The sequence below is a fragment of the Saccopteryx leptura genome, chromosome 2 (assembly GCF_036850995.1).
Source record: "Saccopteryx leptura isolate mSacLep1 chromosome 2, mSacLep1_pri_phased_curated, whole genome shotgun sequence".
Taxonomy (NCBI): domain Eukaryota; kingdom Metazoa; phylum Chordata; class Mammalia; order Chiroptera; family Emballonuridae; genus Saccopteryx; species Saccopteryx leptura.
Window position 1 is genome coordinate 22,418,333 of NC_089504.1, and position 22,646 is coordinate 22,440,978.

Sequence of the window (22,646 nt, forward strand, 5' to 3'; positions counted from 1 at the left end):
GTTTTTTCAGGACTCTAGAATGACTTCCTTAGGCTGCACCAAGCAGGGTTTACAACTTTCTTTTTTTTTTTTGAAACTGTGGTAAAATACACATAACACAAAATTTACCATCTTAACCAGTTTAACGTGCACAATTCAGTAGTATTAATTAAGTTCATTCACACTGTGTGAAACCCACCTCCAGAACAACCTTCCATTTTTAACCAAATTGGTTTGGGGCTATGGTTGGGCTTGCCCTCCGACCCTGACTCAGCCCAGACTGCAGTCAGGACAAAGGCCAATAACTGACAGCAGTCACTGAGCACACATACACACACACAGACATGTATACATGGCCACACAAACAGGTGCCCGCTAGAAATTCAGTGCTCGCCAGTCCAGGTGGTCGCCAGGGCAGGCAGTCAACTCCCACCCTAAGTCAAGATCGTCACCTTGAACATCACATTCTGAGAGCAGGTCCGAAAACGTAATAGCTAAAACAATCAGAAGTGAGGTTAAATTTCAATTAAATAGAAAAGTAGAAAGACTGGAACAGAATGAAATGAAAAATAAATCCACCATTCAGAAAGATCAAATCCAAGAATTCTGCTAATATACAGAGTGAAAATATAATGCAATAAAGTGAACCAAGAAAAAAAATGAAGCCAAAGAAAGGAGAGACTAACACCCAAATATCCACAAGTCCTTTCTCCAGAGAAGCAAATGAAGAATGAAAAGGATGTAGACATACCAGTAAAGCTGAAAGCGGTTCAAGGGGAAATACCTAAGAGAAACAGACATCTAACAACCAGTAGGCTGGTGAGATCTCTAAATTTAAGAAGTAAAATCAAGGGATATGTGGAAGGGTACCTGAAAAAGAAAAAAAACATTATCACAGACTTCTCATCTGGGACTGTAAGCACTGAACCAACTGAAACAGTGGAATACTAGGCAATCGCTAAAAAGGGAGAGAGGAAGCAGAGGGGCAGGGAGGGGGAGGAAGGTCTTTCGGGACCAATATACAACCGCCTCTAAGATCTACGGCTGTGTAAAGCGAGGTACAAAACACTGTGTCGGGGACAGTTCAGATTTGTAAAAGATTACATTTATGCAAGTTCACACTTCTGCATTCCATGGATCTCTGGACAGCTTCTCCAGAAACCGGTAGCCTTGGCTGTCTCTGGGGAGGGGCACCTGCTAACTGGTACCTTGGCTGTCTCTGGGGAGGAGCACCTGCTGCTCCAAGAAGGGCGATGATGGCCCCAGGGCACAGAGGAGACTCTGTGATGAGATGAGATTTTGTACCTTCTGATTTGTGCCATGTGAATGCACTGCTTACACACACACACACACACTAAACAGCATCAACATCTCTGCTCCCTCTCTCTCTCACTTCCTCACACACAAATTTAACGTAAAAACTGTAAGACAGGATGGGAGAAAATACATCTGACAAGGCGTTATATCCAGCTCTATCAAGAATTCTTAAAAAAAAATATGTATATGGGTGGTTTCCACCCCTGATCCTCACCCATCAGTGGCAGCAGGGGGCAGTCCCTACTCCTCTAACCCCCCAAACCGGCTCAATAGCCCCTGTGCCCCCTGCTGGCCTCCCACTGGGGAAGCAACGCCTTCTGCCTCGGCCTCCAGGACCTGCAGCAGCCAGGGGGCTCCAGCACAGTTTCCCTGGCCAGAGGCTCAGATGGGTTGGGGGACCCAGATGTCACGACCACCAACCAGGACACATGCAGGCAGACCAGACAGATTGTAAGAAAGATGACAAGAGGAGAAACTATGGACGGGTACATGATGGTGTGTCATCGGAACCTATCAATACTGTATCCAATCAAACAAAGATTGTACAAAAAAAATTAGGTGAAAAGAGTATGACTCAATCAATAATCAAGAAATTGCTCATCAAAGGTTTGGAAGGAATTTCGCTCCATGGTCACTGTAATGTGTACAGACATTTCCAATGAAATTCTAAACAGCTGTCTGCACACTCCCCCTCTCCCCGCCAATTCCTAAGTCTATAGTTAAAACCACAGACACATGTGGAATGTGTGGTACTGGAAAGAAACTGGTTACACAGCACACTCGGCTCTGGTGCTTTCCAGGGTCCTCCTCCAGGAGACAGCTCACAAACTGTCACTGCCCAGATGGCTGCTGTGCTCTGACATTTTCAGCCTGGCCAGTCAACATAGTTCATAAAAATCATGTCTTTTCACTGATACCTTTTGATAGTTTTGATATAATGAAATCCTCATTCTATTTATAAATTAAGATAATAGGGCACTATGATGGATTACCTAGAGTAATATTTGCCTATCACTATTTTTACTTCACATTAATTTTTAAGCTGTTAAATTGATTCTTACTGTTATCTCCCTTTTTCTATTTTGTTTTCAGCTTCATTTGAATGTCAGAGAATTTCCTTTATTAGCAACAACATATTACATTGCAATATTTTAAAATAAACCACTGAAATTTGCACGCCATATGCACATTTTGACTAACGGCCTATTTATTCCCTTTAGTCAAAGGGTTATGTAACTACAAATACTTCTAGCCAGTGAGTCCCCTCATTCTGCCTCTGAGTGACCATGGCATCCCATCAAGTAAATCCTATTTGAGTTTTAAGGACTCGTGACTGAAGAGTAGTGGAATATTTGGAAAGTCCTTAAATTTGAAAATGATGGTATAGATCCACGTAATACTCAACTTACCAATGTATTTTAAAATTAAAATATTTTTATCCTTTTTTTAAAAATAAAGTATACGTGGTATGCACATACAATATTATTCAGCTTTAAGGAGGGAAATCCCATCATTTGCAACAATGTGAATTAACCTGGAAGACTTCATGCTAAGTGAAGTAAGCCAGTCACAGACAAATACGACATGGTACCATTTATATAAGGAATCTGAAATAATCCATCTCAAGGAAGCAGAGAGTGGAATGGTGGTCACCAGGGGCTGGGGAGGGGCAAACGGGGGGGTATTAGTGAAAGGGTACAGTGATTCAGTTATGCAAGACAAGTAAGTCTTAGAGATCTAAGGTAAAACCTAATACCTATAACAATACTGTATTGAGCACTTAAAATTTTTCTTAGAGGGTAGATCTTATATTAAGTGTTCTTATCAATAATAACAATATAAATAAGAGGTAGGGGAGAAACTTTTACTGATGATAGATATATCTACAGCATAAATCATGGTGATGGCTTCACATGTGTATATTTAGCTCCAAACACATCAAGGCATACAAATTAAATATGTACAGCTTTTTGTATGTCAGCCATACCTCAATAAAGTGACTTGCAAAGCATACATAATATGTAAATAACTCAATGTATATAGAGAAAGAATTCAATTTAGAAAAACAGCACAATAAACATTTTATTTTTTATTTTTATTATTTATTACAGAGTCAGAGAGAAAGTCAGAGAAAGGGATAGATAGGGACAGACAGGAACAGAGAGAGATGAGAAGTATCAATCATTAGTTTTTCATTGCGACACCTTAGTTGTTAATTGATTGCCTTCTCATATGTGCCTTGACGGGGGCTATAGCAGACCGGGTAACTCCTTGCTCAAGCCAGCGACCTTGGGTCTAAGCTGGTGCGCTTTGCTCAAACCAGATGAGCCCGCGCTCAAACTGGCAACCTCGGGGTCTCGAACCTGGGCCCTCAGCAGCATCCCAGTCCGACACTCCATCCACTGCGCCACCACCCGGTAAGGCAAAATAAACATTTTATAAACTACAAAATATTTGACCTGGAACACTGAGGTCACCGGTTCAAAACCCTGGGCTTGCCTGGTCAAGGCATATATGGGAGTTGATGCTTCCTGCTCCTCTCCCCCCCCTCTCTTTCTCTCTCTCATTCTGACTCTCTCTCCTCTCTAAAATGAATAAATAAATAATTTAAAAAAAAAAACTACAAAATATAATACAAATATTAAATATCAGGTTTACTATCACAAAAATAAAACAGGCAAAATATCTTAAGATACTTCACAAAAGATACACAAATGGCCAGTAAGCATGTGAAAAGCAGTTCAATGGCATTCGTTATCAGGTAGAAGCAAATTAAAACCATAAAGAGATTCTAATACATGTCCGCTAGAATGGATCCAATCAAAGGGCTACAACACCAAATCGCAGCAAAGCTGTGGTGCTGCGGGCACTCTCATTAACTGCAACTCTACTGTCAGGTATTTACCCAAGAGAAATTAAAAGATGTCAGCCAAAGACTCGTACATGAATGCTCACAGCAGCTTTATTTGTGTCTAAGAATTTCTTCATTCCATCTACTTATAGAATTTATTGGCACAGAATTGTTCACAGTATTCCTTTATAGTCCTTTTTATCTCTGTAAAGTCAGTAGTAATTTCTGATTTTGGTCAGTCCAGCTATACCTGTCAAATTTTGTTGATTTTTTTCCCCCACAGAACCAAATTTTGGCTCCACTGATTTTCTCTATTGTTTTTCTATTCTCGGTCCATTCATTTCCCCTCTAATCTTTATGTCCTTACTCCTGCGTGCTTTAGGTTTAGTTTGCTCTTCTTTTTTCAATGTAGCAGCTAAACTCAGTGCCACACTGGAAAGAACTTACATGTCCATTAATGAGTGACTGGATCAATTGTGGCATATTCATTCAATGGAATACATTCAGTAATAAAAAAGAACAAACTAGAGATATAGCAATAACATGGGTAAAGATCATTATGTTGAGTGAAAGACATCAGACACAAAAGAGTAGATTATGATTCCAAATACACAAAATTCTAGAAAATACAAATACAGTGACACAAAGCAGATCAGCGGTTGCCTAAGGCCAAGGTGGAGGAAGCTAGTAACTACAGAGACACATGAGAAAACTCTTGTAGGCTATGTTCCGTACCTTGATTGTGATAGTGGTTTCACAGGTGTGTATACACCTGCCAAAATGCACAATCAGTTATTTGAAAGTTATTTTATATGTTACACCCCAGTTGATTTTCAAATATGCTTCAACCTTCTTTAATGTTTTCAAAGTATAAAAGAAGACAAGGAAGCAATCTCTTCACATATCTTAAGGGGAAAACTCTGCCAAATTACTATTCAGAAAATAAGAGTAAAGCATACCGCTCAATGTTGTTATATGATTGTATACCATCCCGGATTTTTATTTCCCTTATGTTACTCACAACCATAACGCAGTACATTAAAAACTAAATCAGAACAAACCTTCATTCAAGAAGACAGTTTAATGGGGAGCTGATCTTACTGTGAAGTTTGATGCAACTGTGAAAAGAATTCAGGCCCTTGCTGGGTGGTTCAGTGGATTAAATGTCGTCTCAGGCCTGACCTGTGGTGGCGCAGTGGATAAAGCGTCAACCTGGAAATGCTGAGGTCGCCGGTTCGAAACCCTGGGCTTGCCTGGTCAAGGCACATATGGGAGTTGATGCTTCCAGCTCCTCCCCTCTTCTCTCTCTCTGTCTCTCTCTCCCTCTCTCTCTCCTCTCTAAAAAATGAATAAATAAAAATTTTAAAAAAATGTCGTCTCAGTTCACCAAGGTTGCAGGTTCCATCCCTGGTCAGGGTATGTAGGAGAAGCAATCAATGAGAATACAACCAAATGGAACAACTAAGTGGAGCAATGAGTTGATGCTTCTCTCTCTCTCTCTCTCTCTCTCTCTCTCTCTCTGTCCTTCTCCTCTCTCCTTTTCTCTATTTCTCCCTTCCACCCTCCTCAAATCAATGGGGAAAAAAAGAATTCAGAAGGTGCATTAATTTTTTTTAAAGATTGATCACAATCAGGAGCTCAAATTCTGGATGATTTCAAAGGAAAGGAAGTAAAGGCAAGCCCAAGGTCTCTTCTTACTCTGTAGAAAGTTAAATCAGGCCTATGTAGAAAATTATAATCATAAACATTAGTCAAATCGAAACAGGAAACAGAACTTGAAGAAAATTGAACAAAGCACACTTGTCCAATCCACCCAAAGTCGGGAAATGGAGAAAAGGGAGGAAAAAAGATAGTACAGTAAACAGAAAATAAAGAATAGATCTAAAATGTCATATAAACATTAGCAAAGTGAATACAAGACCAAGTAGGACTCATCCTACATATATAAATGTAAGTGTGGTTCAATATTAAGAAACCAATTAATTATATTAAAAGATTAATGCAGAAAAATTAACCGATCATAGCCATAGATGCTAAGAAGGCATTTTGAGGCCTCTGCAGCAATGAGGACCTGGAATTCTCCAGCAGAAAGACAGCCCTGGTGGGTCTCTGTGAGCAGAAAGACAGCCCAGGTGGGTCTCTGTGAGCAGAAAGACAGCCCTGGTGGATCTCTGTGAGCAGAAAGACAGCCCCGGTGGGTCTCTGTGAGCAGAAAGACAGCCCTGGTGGATCTCTGTGAGCAGAAAGACAGCCCCGGTGGGTCTCTGTGAGCAGAAAGACAGCCCCGGTGGATCTCTGTGAGCAGAAAGACAGCCCCGGTGGATCTCTGTGAGCAGAAAGACAGCCCCGGTGGGTCTCTGTGAGCAGAAAGACAGCCCCGGTGGGTCTCTGTGAGCAGAAAGACAGCCCCGGTGGATCTCTGTGAGCAGAAAGACAGCCCAGGTGGATCTCTGTGAGCAGAAAGACAGCCCCGGTGGGTCTCTGTGAGCAGAAAGACAGCCCCGGTGGGTCTCTGTGAGCAGAAAGACAGCCCCGGTGGGTCTCTGTGAGCAGAAAGACAGCCCAGGTGGATCTCTGTGAGCAGAAAGACAGCCCCGATGGGTCTCTGTGAGCAGAAAGACAGCCCCGGTGGATCTCTGTGAGCAGAAAGACAGCCCTGGTGGATCTCTGTGAGCAGCAAGTGGTCGGGGCAGGACCGGGACCAGGGGGCCCGCCTGATGCTGAGGCAAGAGGCAGCAGATGGCGAGGCAGATGGAAGCAGTGCACAAAGACCTCTCATCCGAGCAGCCTGGCAGTGATGGGAAGTGAGAGGGCAGGAGGCAGGGAGCCTTAGGAAACTTCTCTGACAAGGGAGGCTGGTACAATGTGGAAGAAGAGGCTGAAAAGGCTAGAAACTGAAAGAAGGGAAGAAACACGGGGGTTAAGACACAGTAGAAGCTGGTTTCAGCGCTGCAGGCCTTAAAGGCTGTCCCGTGGGCCTTGAAGACTGTACTTTGTTAAGACACGTAATATACAGTGCCTAATGCATTTAAATGCTCAAAAAAGGAGGAAGAAGTTTGGGAATGGGTGACAGTCCGTAGCAGCAGTGGTTCAGAGAGTGGGCTCTGAAGTTGGAAAGACCCAAAGTCAAATCCCAGACTCACTCTCTTCTAGCTCTGAGAACAAGTAACTGAAGGGAATGAGGTAGCAACTACATCACAGGGGAGTACACAGTAAAGCTCCCTCCTCAGGAAGCATGTGCTGAGCACCCCTGATGAGGAAGAGACCAGAATAAAGGAAAAGAGAAAAAGCAACAATGAGAAAAATGAAAAGCAGGCCCTGGTCTGGCAGTCCAGTTGGTTATACACCAAGGTTGCGGGTTTGATCCCCGGTCAGGGCACATACATAAGAATCAACCAATGAGTGCATAAATAAGTGGAACAACAAATCAATGTCTTTCTCTCCCTCCCCCCCCCTTTCTCTCTCTCTCTCCCTCTCTCTCCCTCTCTCTCTCTCTCACACACACACACACACACACATACAAGTCAATAAGTAAAAATATTTCTAAAAAGTGAAAAGCAGTTCCAAGCATATGTTCAACACAAAAACCTGGGCATACAGGACACCACAGTGAATTTTTCTAGAAACAGAGAATAAGTATTCCAGACAAGCTCCACAGTAATCCACACTGGAGAAGTCTGCCCTGTGTCCCCAACTCATTGCAAGCATAACCAGACGACAGTCCTGAACTAGAACACTGAGACAGGTAAGGAGTGATTTTAATGGGACCTGAACACCAGTACCTCCAAAGGATACTCTCAAGGCCAGCTTCACAGATGTGCAATTTGTGTGATCACTCGACTACTGTAGCTATCCTGAAATTCTTTTTATTTTTGTTTTTGTTTTATATTTTTATTTTTTATTTTTTTAAGTGAGAGGAAGGGAGACAGTGCGACAGACTCCCACATGTGCCCGACTAGGATCCACCCAGCAACCCCTTCTGGGTCTAATTCTCCCATCCAGGTACTAACCAGGCCTGACCCTGCTTAGCTTCCGAGATCAGACGAGATCGGGCGTGTTCAGAGTAGTATGGCCGTAGACTGGGGCTGATTCTCAAATCAACTGAGCTATCCTCAGTTCCCTGGGGCCGATGCTCAAACCAATCAAGCCACTGGCTGTGGGGCAGGGAGAGGGAGAGAAGCAGATGGCCACTTCTCCAGTGTGTCCTGACTGGGAATCAAACCTGGGACATCCACCTGCCAGGCCAACGCTGAGGAACTGGCCAGGGCACTATCCTGAAATTATTAATAATTTTTTAGCAAGGGAACAAGCATTTTAACTTTGCAATGGGTCCCACAAATGTTGTCACCAATTCTGGATACAATGGTAAAGGACATTCATTAGATTAACATACACATAATAAAATCTAAGGGCTGAATAGAAAAGAATTTCCCATTACTGTTATCCAGAAAACAACTATTCAAATTCTCATTGAAAGTCCAACAATGGCCATTAATTTAAAAGACAAAATGTAGTTATTATTTATAATAGAGAACCCAATGTCTCCTTCATATACACTTTACTCTAAAAATTTTGTGTGTGTGTGTGATAGAGACAGAGAGAGGGACAGATAGGGACAGACAGACAGGAAGGGGGAGAGATGAGAAGCATCAATTCTTCGTTGCAGCTTCTTAGTTGTTCACTGATGGCTTTCTCATATGTGCCTTGATGGGGGGGGGCTACAGCAGAGCAAGTGACTCCTTGCTCAAGGCAGTGAACTTGGGCTCAAGCCAGTGACCTTGGGTTCAAGCTGGTGAGCCCATGCTCAAGCTGAATGAGCCCGCGCTCAAGCCAGCGACCTTGGGGTTTCGAACCTGCGTCCTCTGCGTCCCAGCCTGATACTCTATCCACTGTGCCACCACCTGGTCAGCTAGAATTTCTTTAATGCAAAGAAATCACTTGATTACCATCATGGCATTCTATGTAATCCACACCTACCATCATATTAAACTGCAGTTATACACCTGTCCCTCCTCTGTCTGCCTTCCTGAACCTCAGGTGCCCAGAAGCCAAGGTCATCTTGTTCACCTACGGATCCTTCAGGCATGGTACACGACAGGCCCACATGAATATGTGAGGAATAAACAAAAAGTCCGAGTGTCCTTCACAACTGCTGATGTAAGTGAGGAACTCAACAAGATCTTCTCAAGCAGACAGGGCAGAGGGAGGCAGCAACACTGCTTCTGCAGCACAGATGCTGACTCCAGCAGGATGGCAGGCCCCGGCCCTGAGAACACACCCTGCCCTAATTCCACAGGCCTAAAGAAGCTCTAGGCTTCCATTTTTGCAATAAAATGATTCCATAACCACGTTCATTCTAATTTTAATAAAATATCTTTTATCTGAATGTCTGAGACCTGACCCGTCCTGGGCTAATGTCAATTCCAGAATTTAGATATCTTAACTTCCAAGGAACATAATATGCCTTACACAGTGCAAAGAACAGAGAAATTCTTCATACACTTACAGAATAAATTTCCCTTAGCACTTCAAGTATTAACCCAATGTGGTTTATTAATATTAGCAAGAAATGAACTTGAAAAGTATATATACCCTCAAAAGGAGAAAGGACAGTCTTTTCAGCAAGTGGAAGTGGGAAAACATGCAAAAAGAATGTCCACATGCAAAAGAATGAATTTGGACCCTCATCTTACACCACATACAAAAATTAACTCAAAATGTATTAAAGGCCTAAACCTGTAAGACCCAAAACTATAAAACTCCTAGAACAGAAAAAAAAAGCTTCATGACATTGGACTTGGCAATGATTTCTTAGATACGACAACACACAGGCAACTAAAGCAGAAACAGACAAACAGGACTACATCAAACTTGAAAGATTTTGTGCAAAGGACACAGCAGAATTAAAAGGCAACCTACAGAATGGAAGAAAATATTTTCAAGTCATATATCTGATAAGAGGTTAATATCCAGAATAAAAAGAACTCCTACAATTCAACAACAAAAACCAAATAACCTGATATTAAAATGAGAAAGGAACTTGTACAGACATTTCTTCAAAGATGAGATATAAATGGCCAACAGGTATAAGAAAAGTCGCTCAACATCACTAATCATCAGAGAAATGCAAATCAGAACCACAATGAGATGTAACTTCACATCCATTAAAGCACCACTATTGAAACAATAGAAAAGAACAAGTGTTGGTGAGGATGTAGAGAAATGGGAATCCTTGTGCCCTGTTGGGGGGGTTGCAAAATGGTGAAGCCATAATGAAAGACAGTACAGAAGTTCCTCAAAAAATTCAAAATAGAATTACTATATGATCCAGCAATCCCACTTCTGAGTATATATCCAAAGAACCGAAAACAGGATCTCAAAGAGGTATTTACACACCCATGTTCATTGGAGCATTATTCACAATTGCCAATCAATCAACAAATGAATGAATAAAGAGTGTACACACACACACACATACACACATACACAATAGAATATTATTCAATCTGTAAAATGAAGAAAATTTTGTCACATGCCACAACATGGGTGAACCTTGAGGACATCGTAGCGCCATCTGAATTTCTATCATTTGTAAACCAAACTCCTGACCACTATGTCCCCGGAATCCAGTAAGTCAAAGCCCTAGTGAAACTGCCTCCCCCAATTTCCTGCCACACTGCCTTCTCCCCATTCCCTGCCTGTTGGCTCCACCCACCCAATCCCACCTAGCGCCTCAGTCACAGTGGCCTGTCTAACCACAAATATGGCACGGCAACTCCCCTGCTTAAAACACAATTGGCCTCCCAATCACTCAGAATAAAAGCCCTTACTACTTGCCATTACAGACTGCAATCTGCCCACTACCTACCTTTCCAGCAGCATGGCTCACCATCCCCCTCACACACATTCGTGCAACTTGACACTGCTGAGCTTTGGCATAAGCTGGTTTTTCTGCTCAAGTTACTCTTCCCGCCTCGGTCCATTTGTAAAACATCTACTGCTTCGCTCTTCAGCTTACACATCATCTCCTTGGGAAAACCCAGCATCTTCCTACTTGGTCACTCCTTAGTCTTCCCCTGTGTCTTATTTTCACAACTGTAGAGGACGATGTCAGATGTATCCCCACCTGTGTGCCCCCAGCCCTGCCACTTCAGTGCCCCTGTCCTGGTTTCCAGCTGCCAGCACCCGCATTTCTTGGCCTGACAGTCTCACCTGGCTGCAGAACCCGCTTTGCTCGCCCGTGGGGCAGGCTGAGAAGTGCTCAGGGAAGCATGCCCAAACACCCCCACCCAAGCGAGCGCAACCAATGGCTGGCAGGGTTGCTGTTTGAAGACCCCAGCTCCCTGTCCTGGGGTGGGGATAACCGAGGTAGCATGTTCTACCCAGGCTCCCAGGGTTCCCCAGGATAGTCAAGCTCCAGCTATGTGCAGAGCTAACCAGCTATGTGCAGGGCTAACCAGCTCTGTGCGGGGCTATGTGCAGGGCTAACCAGCTATGTGCGGGGCTATGTGCAGGGCTAACCAGCTCTGTGCGGGGCTATGTGCAGGGCTAAACAGCTATGTGCGGGGCTATGTGCAGGGCTAACCAGCTCTGTGCGGGGCTATGTGCAGGGCTAACCAGCTATGTGCGGGGCTATGTGCAGGGCTAACCAGCTCTGTGCGAGGCTATGTGCAGGGCTAACCAGCTATGTGCGGGGCTATGTGCAGGGCTAACCAGCTCTGTGCGGGGCTATGTGCAGGGCTAACCAGCTACGTGCGGGGCTATGTGCAGGGCTAACCAGCTCTGTGCGGGGCTATGTGCAGGGCTAACCAGCTCTGTAACGTGCCTTTTACTGGTGGCCTTCCCTTCCCTGTCTCTCTCTCATCCCTCAAACTACTGGCAGTTCAACTCTCTCAGGGACTGCTGCTAAGCTACTAGCATCACCTACCGTTTCCACTGTATTTACTGTGTGCCAGACACTGTTCTAAACACTCATTTAATCTTCAGAACACCCCTGTAAATTAATCCGAAATTTAGACAGGGGGACAACAGGGCATTCTAGTTGTCCCCCTTTAACTACAGGGAATAAATTGCAAGATCCCCAGTGGATGCCTGAAACCCCAACTAGTAGCAAACCCTGTACATACTATGTTGCTTCCTATGTGTATACCTACCTATGATAAAGTTTAATTTATAAATTAGGCACAGTAAGAGATTAACAATAACTAACAAAATAGAAAAATTACCCTATACTGTAATAAAGGTTATAAGAATATGGTCTTTCTCTCTCAATATACCTTATTGTACTGCACTAACCCTTCTTGTGAGATGAGATAAAACGTCTACATCATGAGATTAAGGGAGGTGGGTGACGCAGGCAAGGGGAGGTGGCGTTAGGCTACTACTGACCTTCTGACCAAACGTCAGGCGGAGGATCAGCTGCTTTGGGTGGCCTGCATCATGGATAAGGGGGGAGGACTACTGTACAAGGTGAAGAAACTCGCTCAAGGCCACAGAGCTGGCAAATACATTTAGCATCTTGCACATTCTGTTGCAGCCATCTGTGCATGTGTTTTTCTTCTTCATTGGACCATGACTCTCTCCAGGGAGGGACCTTTTTTTTTTTTTTTAATCTTTCTCAACATCCCCAGCATCCAGCCCAGAGCCAGGCATGTAGCAGATGCTCAAGGGATACAGGTCCTGAAAAGTGCCTGCACTCTGCTTCCCGGACATGCTGTGTGCTTTTCCTTCCTCTGTGCCTCTTCTCAAATAGGAGCCCTGAAGCACTTTGTATGTCCCTCTTGTCCTTGTCTGTTCACCCTTCCCCTCCCCCATATACAGGACAAGAATTCCTGATCCCTGCTGTGGCAGCCAAAATGAGGAACTGTCACATTTGGGGCAAGGCAGATACGAGACAGCATGTGACCCCTCTAATATCACGTATACAAACCCAATTGCTCACATATGAATTAGTGCACTTTGCCAAGCTGTTATTTATATACTTATTTTCATTTGAGAGACTCTCATTTATCATGGAACATGTCTTCTTCCCCAAAACCTCCACTAATGCTCAATGCTCCCTTACCCTGAAGACCTTCCTCGACCCTGTTTTTACCCCTAAGCCACCACCCCTCTTATACTAAATTGCTATGACCTCCTCCCTTCCATGTGACTGTCAACAGGTCCTTGGTCTAAATGCTGACCTCAATCTCTGCATCTTCCACTCCTATGGCTAGTTAAATCTACAGGAGTTATGCATCTATATAATAAAGGAGAGCTTCCCAGAGGCACCATCTGTGCTAAGCCTTGAAGTTTGAGTGGGCTTTCAACAACAGGGCTCAGACCACATCTGTCCTGAACTCCTTATTTCAAACTGCATTCTAGTCATCTTCATACCTGTGGTGCACACCTGCTTCCCAATCTGTGTGCCCCTCTCCCCCTGGATCTTACCCAAACTAGTCATCTTTCCACTTGCTGATCTTTCTTCTTCCGGCAACAACTCCAACCTGAACCAGTCTAACATCTGCCTAACCTACAGCTTTCACTGCCAGGTGCTCCCACCCCAAGCACTGATCACGCATTCCCCTGCTCAGAACCCACCCCCCGCCCACCAGGGCTGGATATTGATATAATAAAGCAACCACCAGACCACAGCACTCAAAGCGGTCTTCAGCTCCCTCCTGACCTGACTCCCACCTCCCCTCTCACGAAGCAGCACCTCTCCATCCTCAAACCCCACACATGGCCCAGCTCAGCCCAACTCCAGTGGGCACAGCTCTTCTCCGCCTGCGACGTTCCGCTCCAGCGTCTCCCTCAGCCTCCCTCAGCCCAGGATGCTGTCCCCACCCCACACCTGAAACGTCAAGGACCCGGTGAAAACACACCCCTGCCGTCTTAGCTGGTTTGCAGACGGTGGGGTTGACCAATAGGAACTAAGCACCCCCTTCAGAATACTCCCAATGTAAAATTCAATTTTCACTTCACCTGTAAGGTCAGAGTATTGGTGTTTGGTTTTTTTTTTTTAAGTTTCAGGTGACAAATCAAGTTGAAAACAGTGTACATGACCTTCTGTAACCAGGATGCTGGGGGGGGGGGGCTAGCTCGGTGCAGGCGGAGCTGGCACGGGTCGGTCTGGGGTCAGTGATCTTCAGGCTGCCCCCCCACCCCCCCACCCCCACCCCCGTTCCTTCCAGCTCTGCCTTGCTCCTTGCTCTCTGGCTTCAGTCTGAAGCAGGAACTCTCCCCATCGTGGAAACAAAGGTTCACAATCTCACAGAGAAATGCTTTCCCCCAGCATTCATTTGAGTAAATCTCAGGAAGCACTGTTTGGCTCTGCTAGGGTCACATGTCCACCAAGGACGATATCTGGCCAATGGACTATACTAACAAAAGAGCAGAAGGCAGGATGAGGAGAGAAGACGGCGTCTTTCTGGTTCGGCCTGTATCCCTGGCAGCTGTTGCTCCCTGTCCAGGGCGCCCTTCCTCTGAGGTCCCAGCTCTTGTCACGCAGGCCCACCATGGTTCTAACCCCCACAGGGGCTCCTGGATTCTGAGAACATCCCCTCCGCCCACTGACCCTCCAACCCTGAGGCTGGCAGCAGGGTCCTGCCACTGCTACCCCCGGGTTACCGCTCTGCCCTCTTGCCCGATTCCTCATGTTTTCCGTCACCTCTGTAACCAATTCCCTGTCTCTGTTTGAGAGACTCTGTTTGAATAAACAGTGGCGTTTATTCCTTGACTGGACCACAACTAATGCAAAAATTGGCAAAGACTAGGAAAAAAAGAAAAAAAAAAGACTAGGAATAAAAACCACCACCACCAACCACCTCACATTTATGAAAGGCTCCCTATATACCTGACATTCCTCAAAGTAGTATGTCTCAGTGTTTTAGAAATGAACTGACAGGATTTTCATAATAACCCTGTGATGTAGATATGTTCTCTGTTACCCTCTTTTTGAGATGACGAAACTGAGGCTCAGAGAGCTAAAATAATTTGCTGTTACAAAGACTGTAAATAGTGGAGCTGGGATTCAAACCCAGACAGCCTGACTTCCAGGTGCACACTCCAAACCACAAAGGCGAGCGAAGAGTGTTTCAAGCAGTGGGGGGGGGGGGGTACTCAACAGGATCGACTGCTACCAAGAGGTCAGGTACGATAAGGACTGCGAGGCATCTACTGGACTTAGCAATGAGGAAGTCACGAGGAACCTTAGCAGGAAAGTCAGAAGCCAGACAGCATGAGGCTGGCCAGTAAGCCAGAGGTTAGGAAGTGGAGACAAGAGAAGCAAACCTCTTTCAAAAAGTCTGGCTGTGAAGAGGGGTCACAAAATCAGCCGGAGATGGAGAAGGCGGCCTCACAGAGGAGCTTTCTTTACTCTTGCTGTGTTTCAGAACTGAGCGCAACTTGAGCCTGTTTAAATATTGATTAGAAAGAGCCGTCAGGAGGAAGCCTGAGGACACAGGAGTGAGGCAGGAGGACAGCGGAGCAGGGTCTGGTCCCCGCGATGCCAGAGGGGTGCAGCGGACAGGCCAGGGTCTCCTCAGAATCCCTTGTACTGCCACAACGGGTAAGAAAGTTAAGGACGGCGGAAGACCCAGACCATTCTGTAGTTCAGTACGAACTACAGTCACAGAAGTGCTTTTACCGGGACTTCTATCCTCTCTGAGCTAGAAAACGAGTCCATCAGCAGACGGGAGGGAGGAGAAAAAGGGGGGAGGCGTGAGGAGCACAGAAAAGCTTCAGATCGGCCCCAGTGCAGAGGGGGGGTCTCCTGCGGAAAGAAAAGAGTGCCCAGTAGCCCCCAGGCCCCGGCTGTGGGTGGAATCTGTGGTTCCACACTGGCAGGAATTTTCCAGGTGCCTTCACACCCCACGCGTAGGCAAAAGACATGAACAAATGGAACGATCCAGATTGGGTATAAAAATAGGAGAGAAAAGAAACTGAGTAAAAGGCAGTGGCAGGAGCAAATGACTACATGAAGCATGAAATCTAAAGAAGGCAGGTGAATGCAGGCAGCTGGAGGGCAGGTGTGGTCTGTTATTACTGATGAGAAGAGGCCAAGGCATTATCTCTGATGGCACCATTTCTGAGCAGGGGCAGTTAGTTTGGGTGTTATAATACAAGGGCGTGGCCATGGGAGAAGGCAGCAGAATTCAAAAAAAAAAAAAAAAAAGAGGTGAAGGTGACTAGAAATAAGGTAAAAAAAAACTGAGAGTTTGGCAGATTTGAACCTAGTCCATGAGATGAGGGCATGATTTGAGAAGACTGAATTTTGGGGTAAAGATTTTAATGAATAGGAGGGAGAAGCGGGGAAGTTGGAAAATGAAGGGAAGAAAAAGGTAATGGAAGGTCTGTAATGGACATTTGTTGATTCTGCTTGTCCAGCATTCATTGGTTCCTACTTCTAATAATAGCATTTTGATTTTGCTTTGGAAGCAACCTCTTTCCTCCCCAGGAATGGAGGAGGAAATATTACTAATATTCTATAGTTCAATCTGGGAGATAGGAACAGGAGTGTTCAAGCTATTATTCTTTAAACCATATAGATACATTTTATTCTTTAGGCTATACAGATACATTTTATACACTTTGGATATATATTTCACAGTTGAAACAAACAAACATACAAAAATTTCCCTTTTCCAAGCTTTCAAGATAAGGACCTGTGTTACAAAGATTGGTTTCCGCGCCTGACCCAATTTGGGCCCACAAGACACCAGCCTAAGCTTTTGCTGGAACTACCAGGAAAGAGGTGCTCTCTTTCTGCTAGAATTGTGAAGCTTGTTTGTATAACCTATCCCTTCACTAGCTTGAGAATCAAGCTAATACAAAAGAAAGCAGAGCCAAGAGGAAAGGGACAGATTCCCGACATCATTTGAATACCTAGTTCCAGCCATCCCTGAAGCCAAATACATGGAACTTTTCAACGATGTGAGACACTTTGCCTTCGGTTTACATCCTCTTAACGAAAAAGAAACCTAATTCAGTAGAATAGTCAAATAAAGGATTCTCAATCCAATGGATTGTGAGATCTTTTTCACGCAGAAGACAAACTATGCCCTTCTCCTGCTAAAGACCCTGCAATGGCCCTCAAAGTAAAGGCTAAAGCTCCCAGGGTGGCCTACCAGGCCATACAGCCTGCCTCCACCATGCCACATCCCCACCCTGTGACTTCCCGTTGCTCACCTTGTCCTAGCCACTCTGGCCTTTGCGCTGTTCCCTGACACACTGCAGATGTGCCTCCAGGCCTCTGCTTTGGCTGTCCCTCCACCATGCCACATCCCCACCCTGTGACTTCCCGTTGCTCACCTCGTCCTAGCCACTCTGGCCTTTGCGCTGTTCCCTGACACACTGCAAATGTGCCTCCAGGCCATACAGTCTGCCTCCACCATGCCACATCCCCACCCTGTGACTTCCCGTTGCTCACCTCATCCTAGCCACTCTGGCCTTCGCGCTGTTCCCTGACACACTGCAAATGTGCCTCCAGGCCTCTGCTTTGGCTGTCCCTCCACCTGACACTCCTCCGACATCCACTCACAAATGGCTTCACCTCCTTCACATCTCTGCTCTGATCTCAAGTTCTTACTGAGGCCTGCCCAGATCCCCAGCCCCATGGCTAGTGAGCATGAACACTGCCCTCCCTTGCCTGTTTCTCCCTTCCATAGCATTTATTAAGTAATAGCGTATGTACTCACTAAACGTACCTACTCAATGAAGGCAGTGATTGTCAACTGGTTGATTTATCCCAAATTCCTAGAACAGTGCCTGACTCTTAGCAGGCCCTCAGATATCTGCTGAGTGAACAAACAAAATGACATGAGCCTCAAAGGAGCAGATCTTGGTTCACTGAGGCAGTGGAGAGAGAGGACACTAACCTCTACCTCCTGAACCTGATGTAAGTGGAGTACAGGAGAAAAAGACCTCCATTTCAAAGGCTTTAGGGGAAGCAGTGACCTGAAGGGGCAGGAAGTAGGTGGAAGAGATCAGTAAAAAGGCTGAGGATGTGGCTAGGGGTGTTAACCACAGCTGGAGCTCGAGAGGGCTTGATGTGAAGTTTCGGGAGGCACACAGGAGTTGGAAGCTGAGTCAGGGGAGAAGCAGCCCAGAGTGGTTTGCAGATACAAGTAAAAAAGAGAGAGGAGCCAGTGGTTCACTTCTATTTTAGGTAGAAAATATGAAGGATGTAGTGATAGAAGGCCTGGTGAGTTTAGCTGGCATCAAAAGAATTAGTCTGAGCATCTTGGTGGATAGAAAGGGTTCCTCCTATCACTCCACGGTTTGAATGATTTTAGATTTTTGTGGGTAGAGAAGCCATCATATATGATCTTTCCCTCCTTGCCAGTACAGCACAGGCCATTCAGAAGTGTCTGCTGAACCAAGACACAAGCCTTCTCTGTTCATGGCACCATCCTATGACCACAGAAAACAATCCCCCTCACATAATCTAACAGCCCTGCACTATAAACAGCCTGTCAAATCCTCCTTCTCCAAGCCCAGACTGAATCCGAAGCAGGCATCGAGGATCACAGCCCTAAAAACCCCGTTTGCCATCCAAAAAGGCAAAAAAACGAGCTTCTTTTTAAAGACACACCAGAGCACTCAACTTTCCCACCTGCCCTCCATGCTGCCAAGACAAGAAAGAGCAGGGCCACGGAAGCCTTCCTCCCAGCGGGCCTGATTCACCTCTGTTGCTTGCTAGCTTCTCTCTAAAAAAATTTCTCCAGAGTTATGAAAACATATGTGCATGCCAAGATTCAAGGAAAATATTACTCCCAGTCAGAGAAAGAAATTATATTGCTTAGCTTTTAAGGATAAGTGGCTTACTATAAAGCAGGCCCTTATGAGTGATGTCATTTTGATGGTCCTTACAGCTGTTAAGGAGACTTATTAAATATTCAATAATTAATAACAAGGTCTTCAAGACTGCTGCTCCCACAGAACTGTCTCTGTAAAGGCCGCCTCTAGTAATTAGACTTGGGCCTGACTTCCTGCTCATCAACCAGATCTTGGTGGCATAGGGCACTTGTCCTTCCAGTACTTTAGTAAACAGGTCATACTTCTAAGTCAGGTGTCCTCCAATAATGGGTCATTAAGCAAATATTTAAAATAGTCATCTGTAGTAGTCAGCCTCCAAGATGACCCCAGTGACCCCTAACTTACTGTTGTTGGTCAATTCTGCCACTTTAAGTGAAACTACATATAAGGAAAACACAGGCCAATTATATGAACAAGAGTTAAGTGCCTACAGCATCTCATTCATGTTATAACAAAATGACGTTATTTGAGGACCCATACTTATACCCTCTTCCCACACTATACTGGCATTGGTCTATGAGACCAACAAAATATGGCAGAGGAATGTCACGCCCAAGGTTAGATTACACAAGATTGTGGCTTGAGTCTTGGTATGTCTCGCTTTCTGGGATCACTTGCTCTGAGGGAACCAGTTACCATGTCAGGCAGCCTAATGGTGAGGAACTAAGTAAGGTCTGCCAACAGCCAAGTGAGTAAGGTTGGAAGCTCACCTCCCCCAGTCCAACCTTCAGATGGCCACAACCCTAGTGAACAGCTGGATGGCAACCTCATGAAAGACCTGCAGCAGAACCAAGCTAAACTCCCCCCATTTTTTTGATCCACAGGTACTATTTTCAGACACTAAATATCAGTGTTAACACAGCAATAGATAATTCACTATCCTGCACAGACCTCAGATGGAAATCAAAAGCTTTAATCTCAGTCCCTAACCAACATACATATAGAACAATTTCTCTTTTGATAAGAAAGCAACAAATGATTCATCCAGTCATTTCAACAATTACTTATTGAGAGTCAAATACAGGGAAGGTATTTCCAAGCACTATAAGCCTTTGTATAGCTTATAATCTATAAAATAAAAACAATTACAAAGAGCCCCTCACACACACACTTCAAGCTGTTCAATCACCGGTTTCATTAGCTTTTACATCTTCTTGCTCCTAAAGCTTTACACTCCATTCCCCACTCTTCGCTTTTACAAACCCTCTCGAGAAGGTACATCAAGCGCCCCTCCCTAGCTGTTCTGAGCGCTCAGTGCAGGTATACTTACATTAACTGTACCACATGCCCTCCCATCTAAGGGGGGAAGAAATTCAGGTTCCCTAACTTCATTTAGTATTAGAACAAGACGGAATTCCTTCCATATTTTACTAGGAAGAAGAAATCCTGATTACAGTGTTGAGAACAATTCTAATTTTTGCAATTAGTGACAAGCGTCAACAGCAGCGCTAATACAATCACAGCTCAAGTCCTGGCCACAGCTGAAATGGCAATGGGGGCGGGGGATGCGGCCCCTCGCCACTCGCCCCTCACCCCTCACCCCTCGCGGGACCCTGCTGTCTCTCAAAGCAGCAGGAGGGTTATGCTGCTCTAAGAAAAATCAGGAGCCTCTCTCTGCACAAAGAAGGTCAAAGGGCAAGCTTGCTTTCCATCAACCACAAAACCAGCGTCTGCCAAACCTAAGCAGTGTGGGAGGCCGTTAGAGGTGAATGAAGCCCCAGACAGAAAACCACAGCTGAGTCTCCTCCCGCCGCCGGCTGGGGTCTGAGTCAGGTGACTTCTCAGGGCACACAACAACCTAAACAAAGATTCCTCCCCACATGACGGGGGGGGGGGGGGGTGTGTGTGTGTGTGTGTGTGTGTGTGTGTGAATGACTGGCAGTAAGACCGAGGCTGCCAGTTCTACTACAAAAAACCATTAACTCTTACTTCTTGGCAGCACCAGCAGACTGGAGGAGCTACAAGTTACTCTGCAGCCCAGCCTTCAGGGATGCACCTGAAGGAACTTGGGACATCCCAGGCCACAGGCGCTGAGCACTGCACACGTGCATCCGGGCCCAACCCGCAGGCGGGACCCCTCCCCACCAGCTGTCACCAGCGCACGAAAGCAAAACTGATTAAGTCCGTCCCCTTTGGCCGCTTCCCAAAGGCTGCGACCCCGCGGGGGCAGCGGAGAGGAGAGGCCTTTGCAAAGGCTGTGGGGGCAGACGGCACGCGCGCCCCGCGGAAAGGGGCGCCAGGGTGGGCGCGGCCCGGTGCCCAAGAGAGCTCAGAATCCATCACCCGCTTCGGGAGAGACATGGACCTCCCGACCCCCAGCTAAGCGCGCCTCACCTTGTCGCCGAAGCTGCGGGCCATCACCAGGTCCGGGCTGGGCGTGCTATCGCCGCCCACGGCCTCCTCGCTGCTGGAGCCGGCCAGCGGGTGCGGCATGTCGCGCAGGGACTGGGGCCCCGTGGACGGCAGGGCCTTGGGGAGCCCGCCCGACATGGCGTGCACCGCCCGGGCCGCGCCGCCGCCGCTTCCTTCTGCTGCCCGCCGCGGCGGGGTCCCCAGCGCCCGGGCCGCGGCCCCGCTCGGCAGCGGGTCTGCCCGAGGCCCTGCACCGGCCGGGCTGGGAGGAGCGGCCGCCGGCTCGTCTCTGCCCGCGCTGGGCTGGGCTGGCTGGGCTGCTCCGCGCCGCGCGCTCCCTCTCCGCGCCCGAGCCCGAGCCCGCCACGGTCCGCTCGCACCTTGGCCGGGGCGGCCAGCCAGCACCGCCACGCCGCCCAGCCAGCTCGCGGCCCCGCCCCCGCGCGCCGCGGCCGCCCGGGCGGGGGGAGACCGGAGGGGGGAGGCGGGGAGGGGAGGCGGGGAGGGGAGGCGGGAGGCGGAGGCGGGGTGGGGTGGGGGCGCGGGGAGGGGAGGCGGGAGGCGGAGGCGGAGGCGGGGTGGGGGCGCGGGGAGGGGAGGCGGGAGGCGGAGGCGGGGTGGGGTGGGGTGCGGGGAGGGGAGGCGGGAGGCGGAGGCGGAGGCGGGGTGGGGGCGCGGGGAGGGAGGCGGGCCGCTCCGCCCCCGCCCGTTGTTCCGCAGGAAGTGCGCCGGGAGCCCTCCGCCGCTGTCTTGGAGTGTCCAGCCTCGCCTCCGAGAGACCCGCCCTGTAGAGACTGCGCGCTGTCCCCAGAGCAAATGCTTAACGGAAATCGGAGGTGGGAAGAGACGTTGGAGGATCCTGTACCGTTTCCCCCGCACGTTTACTGACTGGCCCATGGGCAGCCACGCTTGGGCTGGAGCTTTGGAACACGCACGTGGGTTGGGATCTTCTGACCTTTAAAATAACCCCAAATGGAAGGAATAAAGAATAGCATAAAAGGTTATTATTGTTAGGCTCAAAGATGATAGAGAACAGTTCAAGGAGATGTTGTGGGGTTTCTTCAATTGCACGCTGAGATCCCGGTGCCATCTTGCTTCTGCAGCTAAACTGGGTTTATGTAAGGTTAAATCCCAGGGGAATGAGCATCAGTAAAAAAAAGAGGAGTGCATGAACTGCCTTTTGAAAGAGCCGTGAGGTTTAAGTTCTTTTTCATGTTTCTGTGCCTTCTTTCTGGGCCTTTGGCTGAACTGGACACTCAGCTTTATTTGCTAGTAGAGTAGAGATAGTCAAAGTATTACTTCAGTGATTTGGGGTAGAAGTTCACTTCCTTTTCCCGCCTTACCTGTCTGT

At 46.8% G+C, this 22,646-nt stretch overlaps 1 protein-coding gene across 1 annotated transcript in view; it reads right to left on the reverse strand.

The window, feature by feature from the left end:
* Positions 1-21,730, reverse strand: part of SNX30 (sorting nexin family member 30) — a 107,127-nt gene extending 85,397 nt beyond the window's left edge. The window contains exon 1 of the mRNA XM_066367452.1: positions 21,278-21,730. Within this exon, the coding sequence (XP_066223549.1) occupies positions 21,278-21,433 (156 nt within the window). The 5' untranslated portion in view covers positions 21,434-21,730. The remainder of the gene's footprint in view (positions 1-21,277) is intronic.
* Positions 21,731-22,646: the final 916 nt, after the last annotated feature.